Raw genomic sequence first — 21,734 nt, 5'->3', positions numbered from 1 at the left:
ACTGTTTTAAAAACAAAGAGCAGTAGTAGCTGAAGATCTTAATGGATTATTTGGCTGAATGTCACAAAGACTACTTAAAATTAAAAACTTGGCAGATACGATACACAGTTAAATCTTGGGACATGTTTTAGTCTGTTCCATTGTGGCGCTCTGTCGGCACTAACTAATATATACACAGGTAATTTCTGGCCTTTTATCTACAAGTGACTGTATAACTGATGATCCAATATACGTACTTTAAATGCTTGACTAGAAAAACAACCCAAATGGGTGATCACCAGCATGTCTGGTATACAAGAAGTAGATAATTTTAGGTCACCTAAAGGCCAGATTAACCATCACAATGTTGATTCACAAACAATTTTTCAAGTAACACAGTCTTGCAAAATGATTTATCAGTATAATAATACATGGGAATATGAATCTCTTCTCCCAACACACACACAAAATCAACATCATTCAAGTGCCACAAAATTCCTACGTCAACGGCTGAACATACCCTCCATGACTACAGAATCAAAGTGGATTACTTGCAAGGCTAGACAATCTCCTGAATTGTGTCACTCCTCATAGTCAGAAAAGGATTAGTACTTGAGTGTCAGCTCACAGTTGGCCAGTCTTTCCTGTACTCCTAAACAGACTGCTTTAGAAAAAGTACTATCCAATATGAGTCCTACGCACTGCATACCCTCCTAGGCTATTGCTTACGGGTTCAGGATATCCTTTAGATCGTTGGTCGCCACATTTCGTACTTTAAGTGATTCTGATTTCTTCGGCTACAAGTCTCATCCATTTGGTGATGTGGCACCAACATACACAAATACTAAGATGTGCATATTTTAATTAAACCTTTTTTTTTTTATTACATATTAATAAAAAGGTGTACTGATGACTTTCTGATATGATTCAACTCTGTTCCGTAACGTATAACAATAATAAATTATGTTTTGTGGCAAGCTTTTTTTTTTTTAACAAGATGATGGACTATAACGCTGTATTTGGATAAAGTTGCCCTTCACTGTCTCAACAAATTATTTTATCACAACTGGCCAGTTTTAGAGGGGATATGGGAGAGTATTGGTGTTGGAATCAGATTACAGAGAATAGTTAATGGACAGGAAAAAGGTACTGAAGGTGGTTTTATGCAACTGTAATGAAAAATCTACATGAAGAATATCTTCTGAAGAATATCTTTCATCGAACATTTCATAATGAATTTTTCTTCAAGAACAGCTGTTATTAGTCAGATAAAAACAACCTGGCGAATGCCCTTCTTGGAGGAAAATATTTTCTTTCTTTTTTTTTTTTTTTTTAACCTTAAAGGGTATGGGGATCCTCACGCCTCATTGATCCCTCCGTTTTTAAGTGGGGTTTCTGCCGTTTAATCTCTTCAACTGTTTTATTTCCCGTACCCTTGCCTTTGAACCATCCCTTCCCCTGTGCTCTTCCGCTCTCCTCCCCCTTTCCTTCAAAGATGATGAGAACTTGTCTTTCTTTCTCTTTTTATACTCCTAGCCCCCGGACCACTTCTGCCTACTTACCATGGCCTCTCTCCTGTCTTCCTTACTTCCATTTTTTCTGTTTTGTCGCTTTCTTCCCATTCTCTTCCATCCAATATAACTTTTCCATGAATATCTGATTTTTTGCATAAAGGTTTTTTGTTAACATGACTAATGCCCCAAATCGAGATTTGCCAGCATGATTACTTTAGGCTGGCCTTCCTCATTTTGGGATTTCTTCATAACAGCAACTAACACACGCCAAAGAGTGAAAGACATTTGCATCTGTATGCAGTTCAAAAGCTGCAAGGAAATACACGTGCAAAGCACACTCCTCAAAGCAAATAGACATTAGAAGCTGTGTTAAGTGACATGAGAAAGATGTTATTTTAAATAAATTCTGTTACCGTACACACAAATGATAGCACAATATTCTACATGCATGCAGAGAAAATCTGTAGAAAGTAAACAAATTCAAGTACTCACAGAGAAACCTCTGGGTAGCAGAGTAACCTAAGTGAGCGCACAGAAACACAAATGCACACATAATATTTAAAGTCAATGTCTTGCAACTCAATGGCACACAAAGTAACCCCGGTTCCATAAGAGAAGCCTACATACAGTACCTTGAACCCCAAACGTCCATACAATGATCAGTGCGCACATAAGTACAAATGCGTACACAGAACCAAAAAAACAATTCATAAAGTAAAAGCCAGGTTTATGGTTGTTAACTGCACAATAAAGAACACAGTTGCATGTGCCTGCTTTGCTTGGGGAGAAATAAGGTTCTTAACACTTCAGCCTGCACCCAGCATGACTCACGATTACAAGATATATGAAGTGAAACTAAATGCGAGCAATGGGACAGTCTACCTATAGACAATGAAAGCAACTGGATATTTTATAAACGAAACAAAGGGGAAAAACAATGTCGGAAAAACAAACTGACAGTAAAATAAGAAAGACAATAGCTAAACGGCCCACCAGGGTAAGAAATAAACACACTAGAAGAAATCTACACTTTTTTTTTTTTTTTTCAAGTTGCATAATTGCTCCTTAAACAATTCATGGGGGACTTTACACCAAAAAAAGCAATTTCTGGCCTTTGGTGGTATCAGGCGGAAAGTACGTGGTATCACAGCCAGAATATCCGCCATATGAATACCAAAGGGCCCAATCAGGTTTTAGTATTTCATAGCTGATTAGATAGATAAAATGCACCAGAATATGTTATATTACCGCTTTCTCCGGTTCATGAATTAGTTTATCCAACCCAGGTTCACTTTTGCATACTAGAATTTGTATTTTATATTTTATAAAGGAATAAAGCAGGACTGTATATAAATCTGGACTGAATGAGTAACTGATGCATGGACCCAGAGAACTCGGGAGTGGTGGTTTTATTGCCAAGTTGCACACTTCAAACTTCATATTTTGATTTAGTGGCTTGGTGGTATTTATTTCCCCAGAGTTCTTTCTTTTACAACAATGTTATCCCGAAATATTGTTGTTACAATATTAATGCTATAAACATGTACATCCCTCTAATTAACTATCCACCACAGTGATCTGACTCACACTTTGTTGCCTAGAGAACGTTTGTCAACTGTTGGGAATTTTGTTATGCAAATTGCTTTAAATGATTTGACTTCCCAAAATCAACAACTTTTCCCGCCTTCCGATTTAAGAAGATTTGTCTCGGGCGACGACTGTTCATATTAATATTTCAATTAAAATTTGTGTTAAAACCTTTACTAAGTGTGAAAGCGTGTGAGAAAAGCAATGCCAACTTAGGACAAACAGGGTGCCTTTAAAATAGGTAAACATTTTAACCAACTCTATTACGACGGCAATACCCCGCTAAAACATTACAATCAACACAAACAGTTATTCTAGTGGGGAGGTGCAAGTCTAACAGACACCATATCAATATCCTAAAAAGAAAAGACAATCAGAGCCGACTCAGTAAGAATAGCTGTCAGGGTTACAAACCTTTACACCTGGCAAGACAAAAAAGTAATTTAGTAGGAGGAAATAATCACTTATCTGCCCTGTGAAAGATGCATGCCAAATGACGGCGGTAGGCAAGCTGCTAAATGTCAAAATGCAATACACAAACACACAAAATTATCTGCAATAGTTTGCAAAAGAAAACTGTTCAGCAAAGCCATGCTGGCGGGTTAGCAGCATCAAAGAAGCGTGAATGATTTGTGGTCACCAAAAAGAAAGCAAACATATCAATGTTATGAGCAAATTTGGGCAAGAGCAAGGAAAAAAAACATTGGCACTGGGGAAACATGTTGCTGATGATCAAAGCAATGTAATTCTTTCTCCAAGACCTTACTTGCTGGTACAGTTGTGGTCTTAGCGCGGAATTCTCAATCAATGCGTGAACCATGGCGATTAAAGGTTCATTCTCTTTCATCTATTTCAAATCGGGAGGAGCATACAGCAAACATCAGTTTACGGCACGGCAAGACTTCAAAGACGACACTGCAGATATGGTCTCTACTTTAAAAGTTGAATACTACTGTAGTCATTTGCATTATGTCCCACTTGTTTTGCAAATCAAATCAGATACATACATTCATTTTCAATGCTGTTTGACATGTTATGTTGAATGCAATCAAAAAAGAAATAACTGACTAAAAACTACAAAGCGACGTCTCATCCAGAGTAGTCTGAATTTAAATGGTAATTTATGGATTCGTGTGAAAATAACGAAAATTCCAAAGTGTCAGACTTCACCAAGGCAGTTTTAGTCTCACTAGAAATTTTGTAGTTTGTAGGGGTTACGTCCGCCTCCTACTAAACCATTTCCCCTTCTGTGATGCTCTGTCGCCACTGAACCCAGAAGGATTATGGGATTCTGCCTTGCCCATATTTTCTGCAGCCCATTTACTTCGTTAGCAAATTCTCCAAACTCACAACATTACCAAGGGCCAAATGAATTGTCGGTTTAGCTGATGTAAATCCTACAATTCACAAAATGACAAGGTATGGGACAGTAAAATGTTATTTTGACTAACTCACTTTTGTGATTCGGAATGCGTTTTCCTACTCAAAAAGTGGTTTAAAACTCACTCCAAATTACAACTAGGAAGGCATCACCTCCTAATTACAAATCACGATCAAATATCAATAGTTTGTCATCATTGCTGCAGTCACAAACCATTGATGATACTGTTTCCTCAAAGAAGATGGTAGCCCATTAATAAAGAAGAAGCTGACCCCTTTGTACAGCTGTTGTACGGGCTTTGAGAAGCAGGCAGAGGACCACTGCCTGCTCCCTTCGATGTGTTCCTAAACGGAGAGCAGTTTTTTAAGCAGCACCAGCTCATTTAAAAAACACAAACTGCTTTCACTGTGCTTCGAGCCAATCACAAGAAGTCTCAAATACAGACTTGGCTAATTTATATTGATAAGGTAGGCCGTTTGGTGACCTACTGTGACTGGACATTTTGGAATACAATCTACATAGCCACTAAAAGGACCCTGGAAACGTCACTTCCTGAAATATTGTGGACTACAGGTGGGCAAAAATCAGAAGGGCACAAAGCAGGAGGGAAGTATCAGGGACAAGTGCACAAAGTTGACGATAGTAGTAAAGTGCTTTCAGAACTTCAGAGGGTAGCACTAAAAGACCCATTTAGCCTTCTAATACAATGTTTAACAGCATGGTTACACTGACGATAGTCCACGAAGGCGGCTAAAACAAGACATACAAAGAATGATGTTTGTGGAAAAATCTTGCTCATTTTCGTTTTTTTTTATTTTACAAGCCCAATGTGGCTAAACGGTTTACAATTTGTGAATCAGAAAACTAAGAAACTAAGAGTAATAATACATTGTATAGTTTATTGCTTGTAGATGTAGTTTAGCAGCTTGAATAATTTTCTGGATTCACATGCTGAGCATTATTTTGCCACTCAGTGGCCGAGTCCAGAATTCACCACTATTTTTAGTCCTTCTCTTTGTTTTTTGGTGGGACCTCCAATTGGTGTCCTAAGATGTTGCCCTGTTTCCTCCAGATGTTCCCACCTTTGGTCGCCATCTTCAGATCCTTTTTTATTTTTTAAATGCTTCCTCCTCCCATCTTCTCGGTGGAGGTGGGTGGCTTGCTTGAGAATCCAGAAAATTCTACAAGCTGCAAAACTACACCTACAGGTAAGAAACTATACATTTGACGGAGTGAATCTTTTCTGGATTCAAATGCTGTGCAATGATTTTGTAGCAGTTTCAACTTTAAGGTGGCTGGGTTGAAGATGAGCATTGATTTGTAAACAGCTGTTAAAGAACGCTTTGTGCAACTTGTGCTTCCTTGTTTATTTGTATATTGATACAGTAATGTTTTGTAAACTTGTATACTGATGACCACATTGCTGTCCTGCAGATTTCCTGTAATGTGTATTTGCCAAAAAGGCAGTGGTTGCCTCTTTCTTACCTGTTGAATGCGCTTTTGGTGCTATTTAAAATTTTTCATCTGTGTAAGTGTGGCACGACCAAATTGTTTGTGCAATCCATCTTGCAAATGTGTTCTTAGTTATTGGTCTTCCTAAGGAACTATTTGCAAATGATACAAACAAATGGTGAGTCGTTCTGTTTGGCTTTGTTTTTACTCCGTAATACATGATGGCACGTCTTGTGTCAAAAGTATGCAAAGTCCTTTCAGCGTGTCTTTGGTTCTGGAAAAAAAAACTAGGGATTTGTATACTTTGATGTGAAACGACCTTTGGTATGAACTGTATATCTGTTCTCACGACGGTTCTGTCTTTGTGAATTTGAGAGTAAGGCTCTTCTATTGTGAGTGCTTGCAACATTCTGCATAGTGAAGTGCTAGCCATTAGGAAAGCAGTCTTTAAGGTGAGCATCTGTAATGTTGCCTTGTGCAAAGGTTGAGAGGGTTTTTTCTTAGCTATTCAGGTTCCATTCGGGTGCTGGTACCTTTCTTGGTGGTGCTATTCTCTTTGCTCCCTCCAAGAATCTCTCATTATTACTGGTGACATGAAAAAACTTCTTCCAATATGTCCTATTGTGTAAGCTACGATTGCTGCTAGATGACCCTTGAAGGATGCATATTTAAGTTCTTCCTGTAGAAGATCAGTGAAATATTTTAATACTGTTTTGTCCTTTGTTTTTTTCTTCACTATTCTCTTTTTTTTTTTAAAACAAGGTATCATTTCCATTTTGCCATATAACATTTTCTTGTTATTGGCTTTTCTTGCTTCTCTTAGTACTGCCACTGCTTTTTTTCATAGTTTCAAATGTTCGAATTCTAAGTCTTCAGGAGCCATGTCGTGAGATTCAAAGATTCTAGCTCTAGGTGTGTTACCCTTCCCTTTTCCATTGACAAGAGATTCTGTTGTTTTGGCAGTCTTTGAAAACTTCCTTGTGCTAGTTGCACTAGCTCTGAGAACCATGTTTGCCTTACCCACTGTGGGGGCAATTACAATTAGGGTCATGTGGCTCCTTTTGCGTTTGCTGATCACTCTGTGCAACAGTGGAATTGGGGGAAAATGTATACAAATGTCCATGACCAGTTTATCTAAAGTGCAATCCCCAGACGCAGGTGGTGTGGCTGTCTGTCAGCATTTTGAGTCCAAAGGTGTTACAAACGAATCTACTGTTGGCATACCTCATTTCCGAAAGATCCTTTCTACTACTTTCTGGTTCAGCTCTCATTTGTGAGCATGAGGACTGTCTGCTGAAACATTGTCCTTTCCTGGTAGATGTATTGTTTGGATTCCCATGTTTCTCTTTATTGACTATTTCCAAAGTTGTTGAGCTAGTTTTGATAAGGACGGTGATTGAGACCCTCCCTGTTTGTTGATGTATGACTTTGTTGTTGTATTGTCCATTTCAATCAATATTGTTTTCCCTAAAAGATGTTTTTGGAAAGCCTTTATGGCTGGAAAGACGGTCATCAATTCCAGGATGCTGATGTGTTGAACTACATCCTGTTCCTTCCAGACTCCTCATACCTTGAGTGAGCCCATGCGTGCTTCCCATTCCATATGAGAGGTATCTGTGGTTATTGTCACTGTTGGAGTTGGCCGTGCAAATGTCCTCCCTTGTGTTATGTGCACTCAGTTCCACCACACAATTTCCTCTTCACCCTCTGGGTGACAACTCCTAGATCTTCTCAACTCCCAGGTGCTTTGACCATTGGTTTTATAGACATTCCTAAATTGGTTTCATGTGAAGTCTTGCATTTGGGATTGAAGGGATGCATGATGCCATCTTCTCTAATAGTTTCCCCACTGTCCTCACTGTTAGAACTTGCCCCTCTGCCAATATGGATTGTGTCATCTTCTCGTTGGGGAACACTTTCCCCTGAATTGAGTTGATTCTTGCTCTCAAGAACATTTTCTCTTGTTTCGGCTATGGAGAGGACTTCTTTATATTCAAGGAGAACCCTAGTTTGTAAAGGGTCTTCATTACTTGTTGAATGTCCTGTTTGCACTTGTTGTAGGAGTTTGCGCTCATTAGTCAATCATCGAGGTATGGGTATACATGTATTCACATCCTTTGTAGGTGTGCTGCTACTGCCACCAGACACTTTGCAAACACTCTCAGTGCTGACTGTATTCCAAATAGCAGCACTGTGAACTGATAATGTCTTTTGTTCACCACAAACCTTAGGTATTATTTTGTGATTGCATTCACTGGAATGTGCAAGTAGACAACCTGTATGTCTGATGTTGCCATGTAATCTCCTTGTTGCAACTGTGGTATGACTTCTTGTAAAGGTACCATCTTGAATTTTTGAGTTTTTATAAATTTGTTGATGAACCTGATATCTAGAATTGGATGTAGCAAACCGTTTACCTTCGGGATTAGGACACATGCTGAGTAATTTCCCTTGTTGATTTCTTGTTTTGGGAAATGTTGTATTGCTTGTTTATCTAGTAACTTCCTTACCTCTTTGAGGAGACAAGTAGTTTCCTCTTTGGCATGGATCTTTGTTTTTGGTCCTCTTGCTGGTGGAATTTGATTAATTCTAGGGAATATTCTTATTATATTGTGTTCAGTATCCATTTGTCTGAAGTTATCTTTCTACACTCCTGGAGAAGGTTTTATTATCCACCTACTGGTGTGCGGCGTAGAAATTTGGATGGTTTGGCTTTTACTGATGGAGTTTGTGATAGAGTAACTGTTGTTGACCAGTCACTTACTTGTGGGGGTTGAGTCTCTTCTGTGTGGCTTCCCTCTCCCTTTAGCTCTTCCTTGAAAGGGATGGAGTCCTTGTTCTTCATAATGCCAGCTTTGATGTGCTGCGACAGACTTGTTCCTCCTCTGGAATACCTGGTGTGAGCTTCCAGCCTGGAAGCTTCCTCTGGAGGCAGGCCTTCATAAAGAGAATGTGTCCCTTCACATGCCACCCCGAAATTGCACTGCCTCCACATTCTTCACTGCCTCGTTGTCTTTTTTCCACTGGTTGAGGCTTTCATCTACAGAGCTCCTAAACAACTTTTCTCTGTTGAATGGAGTGTTCATGATGTTGGCTTGGACCTCAAGCCTGAACCCTGAAATTCTCAACCAGGAATGACACCTTATTGCGATGCCCATCATCATCATGCGGCAGCTTGATGGAACATCTGCGTCCGATGAAGATTTCAAGCAGGAGTTGGTGATGTTTTACTTTCTGCTAGATGTGCTGCCCCCTTTCAAAACTGTTCAGGGAGGTGCTCCAAGTGCTGATGTGCGTGTCTACTGAGTAAGGCAATGGAATTTTCAATGCACCACTAGTTGACAGCACTCCGTTCAAATTTGCATTCATGAGGTCCATTCTTTTACTATCCTTTTCAGGAGGCAGCCTGGAGGTTCAGGCAATGTTGGCACTCTTTCTAGCTGTGGACGTGATTAGAAAGTCAGCAAAGGACAGTGCCTTTATTGTAAGTAGGGTCTTGGAGGAACACTTGTATTTTTTTCTCAGCTCTAGGAGTCATTGCTCTACAGGTGGCTGGCTCTTTGAATGCTTCCTTACTTAGTTGAGGATACTAGGGAGCATAGGTAGGAATTGGCTCCTTGCCGGACTGGGCAGCAGTGTATCCAGCAGGAACCATGACTGTTGTTCGTCCTCCTCTAGCTGTACATTAAATTTGCCAGCTGCATGCTTGATCTCTTGATTGTGCATTCCAATATCATCCAGAGGCAAAGGTTTGGATGGATAACTTTCACCTCCCTCCTCAGATGAGTCTGTGTCGAGGTCTTCCCAGGGTAGTTTGATGTATTCGGATTCCTCCGAACCCAGATACATCCCTGCTTGTTGTTCTTCCTGTTCATAGAAGAGCTCTTCCTCCTCTTCGTGAGGCTCAGGCGTGAACGGAGGTTGGAATTCTTCAACCTCTCTCTCTGTTGTTTCGTTCATCGTCAAAGTTTTCTGGGGATCCTGAATCCCTTCAGACTCTCATTAAAGTCATTATTTGTCTGAAAGAGGGACATTTCAGCCTTGAGTTGCTTCCTCTAATTTTCCATTTTGACAGCCCATTCTTATGGGTCGAGGTTCAGAGTCTTTCTTTTTGGTGTTAAAGTTTCTTTTGACGACGTATGGGTCGTCAAGCTTCGGTGTTCGGCTCTTGACCTGTCTGACGTCAAAGCATGTTTTACCTGTATGTCCTTTAACAACTCTGGTTTCTCTGGAGTTTTTCCTCCACTAGAGTCCCCCTCGAGGGATCTGTGGGGCTCCCTGTCTTGGGGAGTGCCATTGTCGGCAAGTGTTTGATGCTGAGGCTCCTTTTGATGTCCTCAAGTCAGATCTTTGTGGCTCGGATGTTTTTGTCGAGGTCTACGTATCTTTTACTTCAGATCTTTTACTCTTCTTTGTTGTCTGTTCTCCAATGTGAATGATCTGCAGAGCTCCCTCAGATGTTTCTTCTTCTGCCTCCCCGCAATGCTCTCTTCATTCTAACTCAGAGACCTAGATCCCTCAGGGACGGAGTTGTCTTCTGGCTCAGTATGGTATAATAGACCACTCTTTGTTTCTCTCTCACCCTCGAGCTCTTTGACACAAAGACAGAGCAGGTGTTGCAGTCTTTGCTTTGGTGGATGACTAGAAGACAGAAGTTGCAGACCGGATGTTTGTCCTTCTGCGAGAAATTGTGGTGACAATTTTTGCAGAACTGGAATGGCGTCTTCTCTATTAGTCCAAACAGGGGACCCTCTAAACTGGCATTCTCGAAAAACTGTATAAGAAAATCAACCTCCTGAATTCTCCTCCGGTAGCTCCTTGTTTGTGATGTTCCTCGATTCTGGTGATCTTCTCAACAAAATTCTTCTGAAAGTTTTCCCAAAGTTTTCGTTGTGTTGGAGATTCTTCTGCAGACCCCACGGCAGAAAAGAATAATCTGAAGGTGGCGACCAAAGGTGGGAACATCCGGAGGAAGCAGGACGTCTCAGGGAACACCAAATGGAGGTTCTGTCGACGCCCACTAACAAACAAAAAACAAAAAGAGATGGAGGACTAAAAAATACTGGAGAATTCCAGACCCAAGCACAAGATGGCGGAATAATGCACAGCATGTGAATCAATAAATGAGTCTCACTACAAAGCCAAATATTCTGTCTCTGGATACACAGAACAAAAATAAACATCAGAAATGGCTCTCTATTCAATTGATTTGAAAAAAAAAATAGCACAGAATAATTTAAACTTTCAAGTTCTTGGTGGTTGATTTGGACATCCACATAACAAAATTCTTACTTACCTTTGGTAACACTCTGTCTTGTACTTTAAATGAGGATTCCTCACCTTGTGAATCCTGCCAGATGGCACGGATCTGGAAACTTGCAATAGCTCCAACATGGCGACAGATGGTGTGCTATAATTCTGCACTGCCCCTGGATGTGGTTACCTTCTAAGTTCACCATGGTTTTGCGCAAATTCAGATGCAGAGTGACTGGACAGCTGAAGATCAACAGGGTGCCAAATGTAACTTGGGACCTTTTTAAAATTCAAAGTCCATTCCAAAGAATGGGGGGGGGGGACAAGCGTTGAAGATTGTTCAGTTAGTGTATCCACCAGAAAGAGTTATCTAATGTAAATATCTTATTCTTCTGTTAAATACTGTTAAGTACTTCTAACCATTGATTCCTCACCTTGTGAACCCATACCAAAGTAGTACCTTCCAAAAAGGCGAGGGTTTGAGCAAAAGACTTTACGCCAGAAGGTCATACAAGACTGAGTCTGAAAAATGTTCCTCCCTACGAATCCAAGAAGTAAGGCAGTAATGCTTGGTGAAAGTGTGGCAGGATGACCCTGTAACATCCTGGCAGATGTCCAACATAGGAATGCCTCTAGCCCAGGGCCATAGGGGCAGCCTTTATTCTGGTGAAGCAAAACCAAAATCCATCAGGACACTCTTTCTTGTCAAAGCATAACACATCCTAATACACAGGAGGTTCCATCCCATCAAGATGCATTTTTGGACTGCCTTCACTTTCTTCACACTGGATTCACACTGGTGAACCCAATGAGAACATGATTGTTCAGATGGTGTTCCCCAGTCGTATTAACATAGAAGCCTAGGGCTTGTTTGGGATCCAGATGGAGCGACCTCTACTCTTTCTTAGAGGGATGTGGTGGAGAGAAAAAAAGGGAGCTCAATACACTGCCCTAAGTCCAAGTCCAAAGCACCAATTTGTTATGGTAGAACATAGTGAAATGGTGTCTGCTTGACTGATATGCTGAAAGGAAGTGACTGTAATGAAGACAGTCTTGCACGACAGCAAACTGAAGAGTGCAACTATACATACGTTCAAAGTGTGCACCCAATAAAAAATAAGAACTAACTTAGATGCAACTGTAGCATAACTAAGGTTGCAGGAGGAAACATACAAGTAAGCCATTTTCTAAAAACTCATTACGGCTGGTGATTTGAACAAAAAAGGCTGATCAGGTAAACAGAGAGACTGAAAGTTAGCCCTTTAAAGTACACACAACAAGGCCTCGCTGGGCCACAATTAAAACAATCAATAGCATATCACATAATTTAGCTTTAAGATGGTCAGCAATTCGGTTCTCAAACCAGGCCACAAACACAGCCAAATGGCCAGAGTAGATGGACTATGCCGAAGCGGGTGAGCAACCAAAATAATATCCAAGAATTCCGGCAGTGACTAAAAACCACTCGATATGGAAGTTTGGGTGCAGGAACCTGCCCTGTTACTTGGACAGCAGGTGCTCCTGAAGAGGAAGCCCAAGTAGAGGGCACAGGCTCAGCTTGAACAGGTCGGAATTCAAGACTCTACATGCCCAGGCCGGGCTATCAGGATGAGCTGTTCTCAATTCACCTTGAACCTCTTTAGGACCCGGGGAATCAGTGGCAGCAACAGGAATGTATTAAGTAGTGGGAAGTACTAGTCTCTTAACACACATCAATGAGGAAACACCAAGGCCCAGGAGGCCTGACAAAAGCAAACATATTTACAAGTATGCTTCATTTGGAAAAGATGACATGTGCCATCTCCACATGCAGAGGCCATTTGTGGTTGGCAAGATGATGCCAGATGAGTGCATCCACCCTGAAGCTGAGAAAGACCATAAGGGAAATCCTATGAGGGACCAGTCAATGTCACAGAGAGCCTCCAGGCACAGAGCAGAAGATCCCTTACTACACTTGTTTGCTGCAGGCCAGGCCCCATCATGGCGTTGTGTTTTCTAACAGGACCTGGACAGACCTGCCCTGATGGAAGACAGAAAAGCTTTGAGGATAAGAAAAATTGGCTGCAGCGCTAATATATTATTATGGTGCTGCTTCTCCATTGAAGACACTGTCCTCCGAAGAACAGGTGATATCTAAAGCCTAGAGGTGATGCCTCAGTCATAGTCACAAGCTCCGGCAGTGGTGGGGAAAAAAGAAAATGCACAAGGTTTCCACACATCAGGCTGACTTCCACCATCCAGCACTGGTGGTATGTGGCTGCTTAATCCAAGATACAAAGGTCCTCTGACAGGCATCCCCAGTGTATGGGCCCACTGCAGCTTAAGGTTCCACTTCAGAGCCTCAATGTGTCAAAGAATATGAGGCACTGGCAGGATGTGCAAGGCCAGAAGACCAAGAAGTCTCAGAACCATTCGGGCAAGGGCTCATGCCTGAGACATTAGGATCAGAGCCGAAATATTCTAGACTCACTGCAAAAGTGGATAGGCTCTCCATGTCAGGATGGGCTTTATGAAGGAGATATGCTGCACGGGCTGAAGGTGGGACTTTGGTTCACTGATGGAAAACATACAGAGGGCAGCAACAAGGCCTTCAGCTGCAGGTGATCAGAGACTAGCTGCTGAGATGTTGGTTGCTGAGGGACACAAATACACATTTCCCTGACCTACAAAGATGTCCCACTGCCCTGGCATGACCTTTGAAAACACTTGGCAGGCCAAGGAAGCCTAAACTGCACTAGGTTGAATTGATAATGCTATGCTCCAGCCATGAATCAGAGGTAACAACTGTTGGACTGCAAGATCAGAAAAATAAATTTTGCGTTCAGCATGTCTCTAAGTTCCAAGGCTGAGAGATCCTGGGCCAACATCAGCATTTTGAACGTGTTCTCCCTCAGAAAGGTGTTTAGCAACTTGAGGTGCAAGACAGGTAGATAGGTTTCAAGCCATTATCCTTCTTGGGGACCAGGAAACAGTAAGAATAGTCTGTGACCATGCACGAGCCTCAAATACTCCATCAATTGCACCCTTGGCTAGCAGAGCTTGCACCTCTGTGGCCAGGATAGCAGTGTATTCTACCAACACCTAAGATGCACTTGGGGGTATATGTGGGGAAAAGCATAACGGAGGAGGCCTTAACCAACATGAACAACTTGAAAGACACTTTCGCCCACAGTAATGATACAACCGGCCAGCAAGCAAAACCACGCCCTGCCCTATGTTGCCCTCATGTGACTGGGGGAGGGAGGAGTTAAAGCTGTTTGGAAATATCTGCAGTGTCCAAAGACGCAAAGGAAGGTTGCCCCTGTTGCTGATAATGACTTCTGCCAAAGCCCCCAGATCCACAAACGGGCTGGGCATAAGGATGGCTTCTGATAAGCAAGACCCTTTGAGAAGCCTGTTTCTGATGACAGGCAAGCCACTTCAAGAAGTCAGGAATTTCCTGTATTTCGTTTGGCATTACAACCATGGTAAAGCAGCCCTAGAGAATGAGTTATCACCCTGCTCCCTTTGAAGTCCTCCAGAGCAAACCCCTCCCCAAAGAATCAGGGAGAGTTGATATTATTTTCATGTGAGGTATAAAAAGTCCAAACAGAGACTATCATGCGCATTAATAAGGGTGAGAAGTAGATCCACCTCATCATTGTCCTGGGTGGCCTGTTCGAGGCTCTGATAGCTCTGAAAGTGAACTAGTTGGGAGTCCTCACGGGCCACAGGATGGGCCTTTGTAATTTCATACCACAACACTGGAGGCAACAATCCAAAACTGCATCCACATCTCACATCAAAATCACTGCAGAGATGGAAGTCAGTGAGCCCACCACGACCAAGATTGAGGAATAACTTGTAGGGCCTTTGGCAGGGGAGTCATTATATAGGGCACTGATGAAGTGTTAGATGTGGTCATATGCCAGTGAGGAAGGACTTGCCAGCAGAGCTTTGCCTGGAGCCCCTAATGGATCAGTGGTGCCCAAGACCAGACCAGAGGGAAGCAGAATCATGTTAAATAACTGCAGCATGATCCCCTCAGCTGACTCAATTTGCTACTGCATAGACAACTATCTGAGTAATTTTGAGGTTGGAGGGCAGTCCCACCGGCGACAGGACCAAATGCGGATCGGAGTCTAATGATGCAGATTGTGTCAGGTCTTCGGACCTTCAATTTCATGGCTTCTTTCTAGAGCAGGAGAGCCGGGCACAGGGATAACCCTTATTGGACTTCTTGTGCTTCCACCACAACATATTTCTCAACATTGCCTTGAACTCAAATGACAAAACGAAAATAAGACAGGGGCTTGGACTAGGACTGCCGATGACCTCAGGTCTTTAGGAGTAAAAGCTCTCTCTTTCTATATTTCATGACATAAAGCTGTGACTTGTATTGCCTGATGGCAGGAAGCATTTGTCACAAGACTTTGATGAGGGCTTGGGTTCAATGCACCTAAGACAAATATTGTGCAGATCTGTCACTGACATCTGCTTACTGCAATCACTGTACAGCAGAGCATGGCTTGAAACCTTTCATCTTAAGTGGGGCATTTCCCTGCCACTGTTTTCTGAATTTTGAGAATCTGGGAGATCGCAACTACACCATGAATTTAGGACCAGAACTCTGGATCTTGAGAAGACCAATGCTGTCATCTCACGCAGGGGCTATAGCAAGCTTCCGGATCTAGTCTGATACCCTGGAGTAGTCCTATAGTGATCAACTAGTAGTTCGGCATATCGATCAGAACATTATATCTAAGTGAAAAGTTTCAACGTATGAAACAATAACATAACTTGATACATGGAACTATTTCAACAGTTGAGTTTCACACATACACCTTTTAACTGCGCTGTGGATGACTCTTGCGGTCAGACATCATTGAATGGATGCAGACACTTATAAGACAATTAGTAAAATCATTATAAATGTAATTTACACCTAACTACTCTTAAAACCTGTTCTACTAAATGAGCTCATCATGTTCACTTTTTTTGGATTTCTGATAGCCAGTACAACAAAAGCAGAGATCCGACTGTGGCTCTGGGAAGAAAACGGAAAGGGAGAAGTGCATTTGACAGTCAATTACCTACTTTAAATGTGGAGTCTATGTGGCGTCCCGAAACGTTCATTCTCATCAAGGTCTTCGAACCGTACACTAAGGGCTAATATATGAATATATCCGCACATTTCAAACAACTTTTGTCCAATGGCAGGGCAACAAATTCCTCCTTTCTCCCTAAAAAAGTACTCAATACATGGTGTATCCAATTCATTTCTTTATCTCGTCGTCTACTTTTCCTTTAAACCCCTTTTGACTCCCTTCCATATTTACGCCTAATTTTCATCCTCATTCCCACCTCAAAGGGAGTACCTTTTCACTGGGCCTAGTTATCCTTGCTTGTTCTCCTCTTAGTAATTTTCCAGTGCCTATCCATGCCTCCTCCTCCTGTGCGGGGTGTATGCAGAGTCAAAAGAATCTGGCCACCGATTTTTCGCTCGCCCAAATGCTTGTCTGCAGGAAATTATCAGGCCCATCTGAGTCTTCAGGAATGGTCTTGAAGAAAATGTGACTTACCCTCAGTAACAGTCTTTCTGGTGATTAGTCTATTTAACCACAATTTCCTCCCCTTTGAAATATTCTTAGGTACCGGGCTGGATCCATATTTTTCAACCGCTCATGTGAGCGTATAGGTAGCACTGTCGGACTCCACAACAGCCTCGCACAACACTCCGGAAGTGATGGTGCACAGCCAGATATAAAAGCCATCTCTGTGCACTCACGTGAGCTTTGTCCTGTACTTTTTCATGGCCTCAGACGGAGCTCAAACTTGATAGATTGGACATGGGATGGCAGTGATCTGAATCTGCTTGAGAACTTCACACAAAACACTCTTTGGAACGGGAAGTAGAGTGTGATGAGGAATCTGTTGCTAAATAGCACATAGACAAGAATGAGTGTTACCTCTGGTAAATGTTTTATTCTTTTGATGGGTAGTTTTAACGGATGGGTCCTCACTGTCTGAATAGATACCAAAGCAGTGCCTCATGAAAGGTAGGGGGCGGGAGAGGGGATCTGAGGAGTAGAATCACACCTAAGTGTTTTGCAGAACAGAACAGGCAAAACGGTCCTCTCTGCAAACTTGACTGTCAAGGTAGTAGGAATTGGTCAACGTTTACACAAGTGCCCATGCAGTGGCCTGGCAGATGCCTAGGAGAGAAACACCCCTTGCCAACCCTGTTAAGGCAGTGGTGGCTCAAGGGGAGGGAGCCCATTAGGCCCCAGGGAGCTCCTTCTTGGCCAGGGCATTGCACTTCTTTATGCACGGACAATTCACCTAGACCAAGTATGCCCGCTTCTTAACATTAGTAAATCCACAATAAAGCGGATTGTCGCCTCTATTTTTATTTGCTCGATTTAAAAGCTCATTGCCTTTTTTCAGCTGAGCTGGTGAAGCTTCTATTTCAAGGGAATGTGGCGGACAGAAAAAAAGCAGAAAGGCTGATAAACCGGCCCATGTGGAACGGCAATGCAACCCTAGGCAGAAATAAAGTCCAGGTTATCAGCACCAATTTTTCAAGAAATAAAGTGGTGTACGGAGGATGCGGTTTTATCATGTGCAGCTCACCAACACAGCACACTTAAGTGTTAGCGATGAGACAAAGTAAGAAGCAATATACAGCAACAATGCCTGTGCTTGGGCGGCGTGCACATCAGAAACACTAGGTTCAAGTTACAGTCCCATTAAGACATAATGAAAGAGTTTGACTGAAACAAGTCAGTCTTTTTCTGAACCTCATAACAATGGTTGACTTGAATAAGGAAAGTTAGTCGCACAAAAATTAAAAAACCGAGAGGACCAACATATAACCTTTAACTGTACTAACTGCAAAGCATTATTGGGCTAAAGATAAAACAAACAACAAAACTTCAGCTAACTTGGCCTGTAGAGGATTAATTTGATTGACTATTCCCACACCAGGCCACAAATTTCAACGCCTGAATAGATGGATTTGAGTGGTGAGTTGCAACAAGAATCACATCCACAACTTCAGTAGGCAATCTGAAACAGTTCATTTGTCCCCGCTCTATCTCCATGCGTGGAGGTACAGATTGTAGACATTCAGATGCAGGGATCTGCCCTGCTGTTGAGAAGGGAAGTCCTCCTGAAGAGGTAGACAGATCAGATGGCCTTTGCTCACACTCAACAGATCCAGATAAGACACTCTCCTGGCCAAGTCTGCAGCTGTCATGATGATTGGTTCTCAGCCTGTCCTTACCTTCCTCAGAAAACAAAGCAGGAGCGGTGGAAAGGTGTACATAAGCCCTGCACTTCACCATAGGCTGAATGTATCCCCCAGGAGGAAAATCTTGAAGGAAAATCTACTGCTCAGTAGTCTTGACCTCCACATTCTAAGAAGTGGTGAAAAGATACAGCCAGGAACACACTTCTGCGCAAGGATGTTCAAAACCAAACCAGGTCTGTCATGTGACATCTGATGAGCTCCTCAACCCTGGCACTGAGCATCCCAGCCAAATTACTGACAAGGATATTCCAAAGCCACACTGGCACAAGATTCAAGACCCGACGCCACCCTGTTTGTTGCAGTACTACATTGCGTTTGCATTACCTGTCAGAACCTGTACTGGGCCTCTCCATGATGGATGGGAGAAAAGCGATTAGCTTTAGCTGGATGGCACAAAGCCCCATAAGATTTATGTACTGTGTTCATTCCACTTGAGGCCTTAGAGCACTTATCTCCACTTTTTACAAGCGACTGGTCACCCTGACTGATATATCCATCACTATTATGATCTCTAACCGGGGTAGAGAGAATGGCCTGCCACATGAAAGGCTGACACCCACTGGGCGGCCACTGAGGCTGTGTCCATCGAAATGCAGATGTTGCCCAACAGGCTGCGCCTAGTGTTGTGGTCACTGAAGACTGAGGTTTCACTGCAAGGCCCACATGTGCCAGTAAGCATAAGGTATCAGCAGGATGCCCAAGAGAGTCTCAGAGCTGCATTTAATTAGATTCAGGATTGAAACATCAGGCTCATATCCTGAAGATCCCAGACATATTGGTGTGGAAATGCATTGAATGCCATCATGTCTAAGATGGCCAATATGAAAGGCCTCCTCTGTGCAAGAGTCAAATAGGATTTCTACTGATTGATGGAAAACCCAAGGGTGAAAGAAAGGTGACCACTGTGCAGAGGTGGTCAGTGACCAACTTCAACAAGTTCACCTTGAGCAGCAAGTCATCGTGGTACAGGAATACATGTATCGCTGGCCTGTGAAGGTAGACCATGATCACTGCCATGATTTTTATGAACATCTGAGGGGCCTCGGTGAGGGCAAGGGTAAAACAGCAAACTGGAGAAGTTTCATCCCCATGACAAACCTAGTACAGCGTCTGAGAGTGCAGGGCAGGCACATAAAAGTACATGTCCTGTAAGTACAAGGATACTATCCTAACCCTGGGATATAGGGGAGGGCGAACCTGGGCTTGAGAGAGCATTATGAATTTGTCCTTCAGCAGGAAGGCATTTAGAGGATGAAAATCTAAAATCTGCCTGCTCCATCCAGCTTTCTTTGACTGGTGGGAGTAACATCCCTTGCTATTCTCTGCTTCCCCTCAGTGGCTCTTTTGCCTATGCAAGAGTATGTCAGCATGATTTGCTTAAATCTGTATAGGAACAAATGGAATACAAGGTAGGGACGACGCAGATTGGTAAGGCATAACCTCTTTGAACAATCTGTAGCACACCCACCAATCTGAAATAATGGACTGCCAGTTATGTATGGGGAGAAAAAAAACTCGATGCTGCTCAAAAACAGATCCTGCTCAAATTTAAAGTAATTTCTGGTTAGCACTAGTGCAATAGAACAAAAACTGGTGAGCACTGTAAAACCATTCACTGAATTTGATGGCTCTTTCTAAGGCCATCAAGTTGGCTGCCTGCATAAAGTTGATATAGAAGGATTCGATATCTGTGGTGGCCAAACTTTGTGGTAACCGGGCCAGCTGAAGACCCTCAAACCACTGCCTTTTTGTGGGAACAGAGGGTGGGGGGCAAAGGCCAATTTTGACAATGGCTTGAGAACAACCCCGTTTCCCTAGACAATGGGACCGCCCAAGTGGTGGGAAAAGCCTTTTATATGAATCTCAGTGTAACTATATAAGGCAGGATTGCATGGCTATTTAGTCATAAAAAAAGCGGCTTATTCCTGGCTTATCCGTCCGGCTTGAACTGCTTTTTGAGGTATGTTGGATGTGTGAAGCTCCATAATCTCTTGAAGGTTGGTAATTTTCTCATCATTTAGAAGTCTTCAAGATTACTTTTGCTAATCCTACAAGTTCAAATCACACTTGGCACCAGATAATCTCAGTTCTCTTGTTCAAAAAGATACAGTGATAGTCATCAGCAATCTTTCATTTTGCCCCAACGATTAGGATCACAATTCTTCCCTGTCAAAGAAATGCACTCTAATGAATCATTAGGACACACTTGTTTGTGGATTGAGCATCAATGATGAGAAGCCCCAGGACACATGAACTATTGCACCTGCAGTCCTTAATGTTGCTCCTGTGAGGTGTCTCCTCTCACCTCTAGATGGACAGAGTTCCATCCACTGCCGACACAAAGGTACTGGAGTTGCACGAGACCAGATCTTACTTTGTTGCACTGACTAAATCTCGACATTGATGATGTAACGCCTTCAATCTTGGATTATTGATTTATTAGCAACTTTTACTTATTTAGGAAGTTGTTAAACTGATGTCCATGAGGGATGCATGTTTGCCACTGGGGAAGCACATGGTGCACATTCAGATATAACACCTATTCACAATATTGGTGCCCAGGACACTGCCCACACAGCCTGTCATCTCAAGACTGGCTCTTAACACATATTTTGCAGTGTCTTGTCTGTCATTAATTGGATGGGCAAGGGCATTCCTGAATTCATCAGGGATGGCTAGCAACATTTCACTGGGCATGTACTCATTGGCTCAAGCTGCCGGAAGAACTCTTTTCCCTAGTTGGGCACTGCATTTTAACTCACTATTTGTCGATGCTGAAGAGAATGCATTTGGGCTTAATTTATTCAAGGACTCTTTGACCACTAACCTCTGAGGGATCAGATGCTGAGTGAGAAAGGTTGGGCCACCGGGGGTCAGCCTATGTCATCTAGCTACTGGCTAGCTAACTAGGGGATCCAAACATAGCTTTATTCATGAGGGTTTCCAATAATGCCTATTAAATGGCGGTGAGTCCTGAGAGGGATTCAAATTCAGTGTCAGAAGAAATGTCTAGACCACTAGAATTCTACAAGCCCAGGTACAATCCCCCATCAGTATAGTGAGGTTGGAGCAAGCAGACCATCTTCACATTGCCGTCCTCATGATAGGTTCTGATTGACTCCAGCCTCCTGTAGTACAGGTGTCAAGGATGTGTCAAGATATCATCCAATGCTAGATGTAGAGCTTTGCTTAATTTGCTTAATTTGCAGAACAATATGGGCCTGGCACCGGAGGTTCTGAGCCAGAAATCAGCATTAGGACTGGAAAAAGTGTCACT

The 21,734-nt window shown here is 42.5% G+C and overlaps 1 protein-coding gene across 23 annotated transcripts in view; it reads right to left on the bottom strand.

Annotated features, from left to right (window-relative positions):
- Nucleotides 1–21,734, bottom strand: part of PLEKHA5 (pleckstrin homology domain containing A5) — a 991,819-nt gene that overhangs the window by 216,668 nt on the left and 753,417 nt on the right. For 8 of the 23 annotated variants that reach the window (XM_069228488.1, XM_069228489.1, XM_069228490.1 and 5 more), the window contains 2 exons: nucleotides 3,847–3,927; nucleotides 1,986–2,012 (listed from right to left, as the gene is read on the bottom strand). The exons of 10 other annotated variants lie outside the window; for them this stretch is intronic. In XM_069228488.1, coding sequence (XP_069084589.1) covers nucleotides 1,986–2,012; nucleotides 3,847–3,927 — 108 coding nt within the window. The remainder of the gene's footprint in view (nucleotides 1–1,985; nucleotides 2,013–3,846; nucleotides 3,928–21,734) is intronic. 5 more of the 23 variants (XM_069228492.1, XM_069228491.1, XM_069228493.1 and 2 more) reach the window with 1 other exon arrangement.

Source organism: Pleurodeles waltl, chromosome 4_1, assembly GCF_031143425.1.
Source record: "Pleurodeles waltl isolate 20211129_DDA chromosome 4_1, aPleWal1.hap1.20221129, whole genome shotgun sequence".
Lineage (NCBI taxonomy): Eukaryota > Metazoa > Chordata > Amphibia > Caudata > Salamandridae > Pleurodeles > Pleurodeles waltl.
The sequence above is the reverse complement of the archived record's forward strand: the minus strand, read 5'-3'. Positions and strand labels throughout refer to the sequence as shown.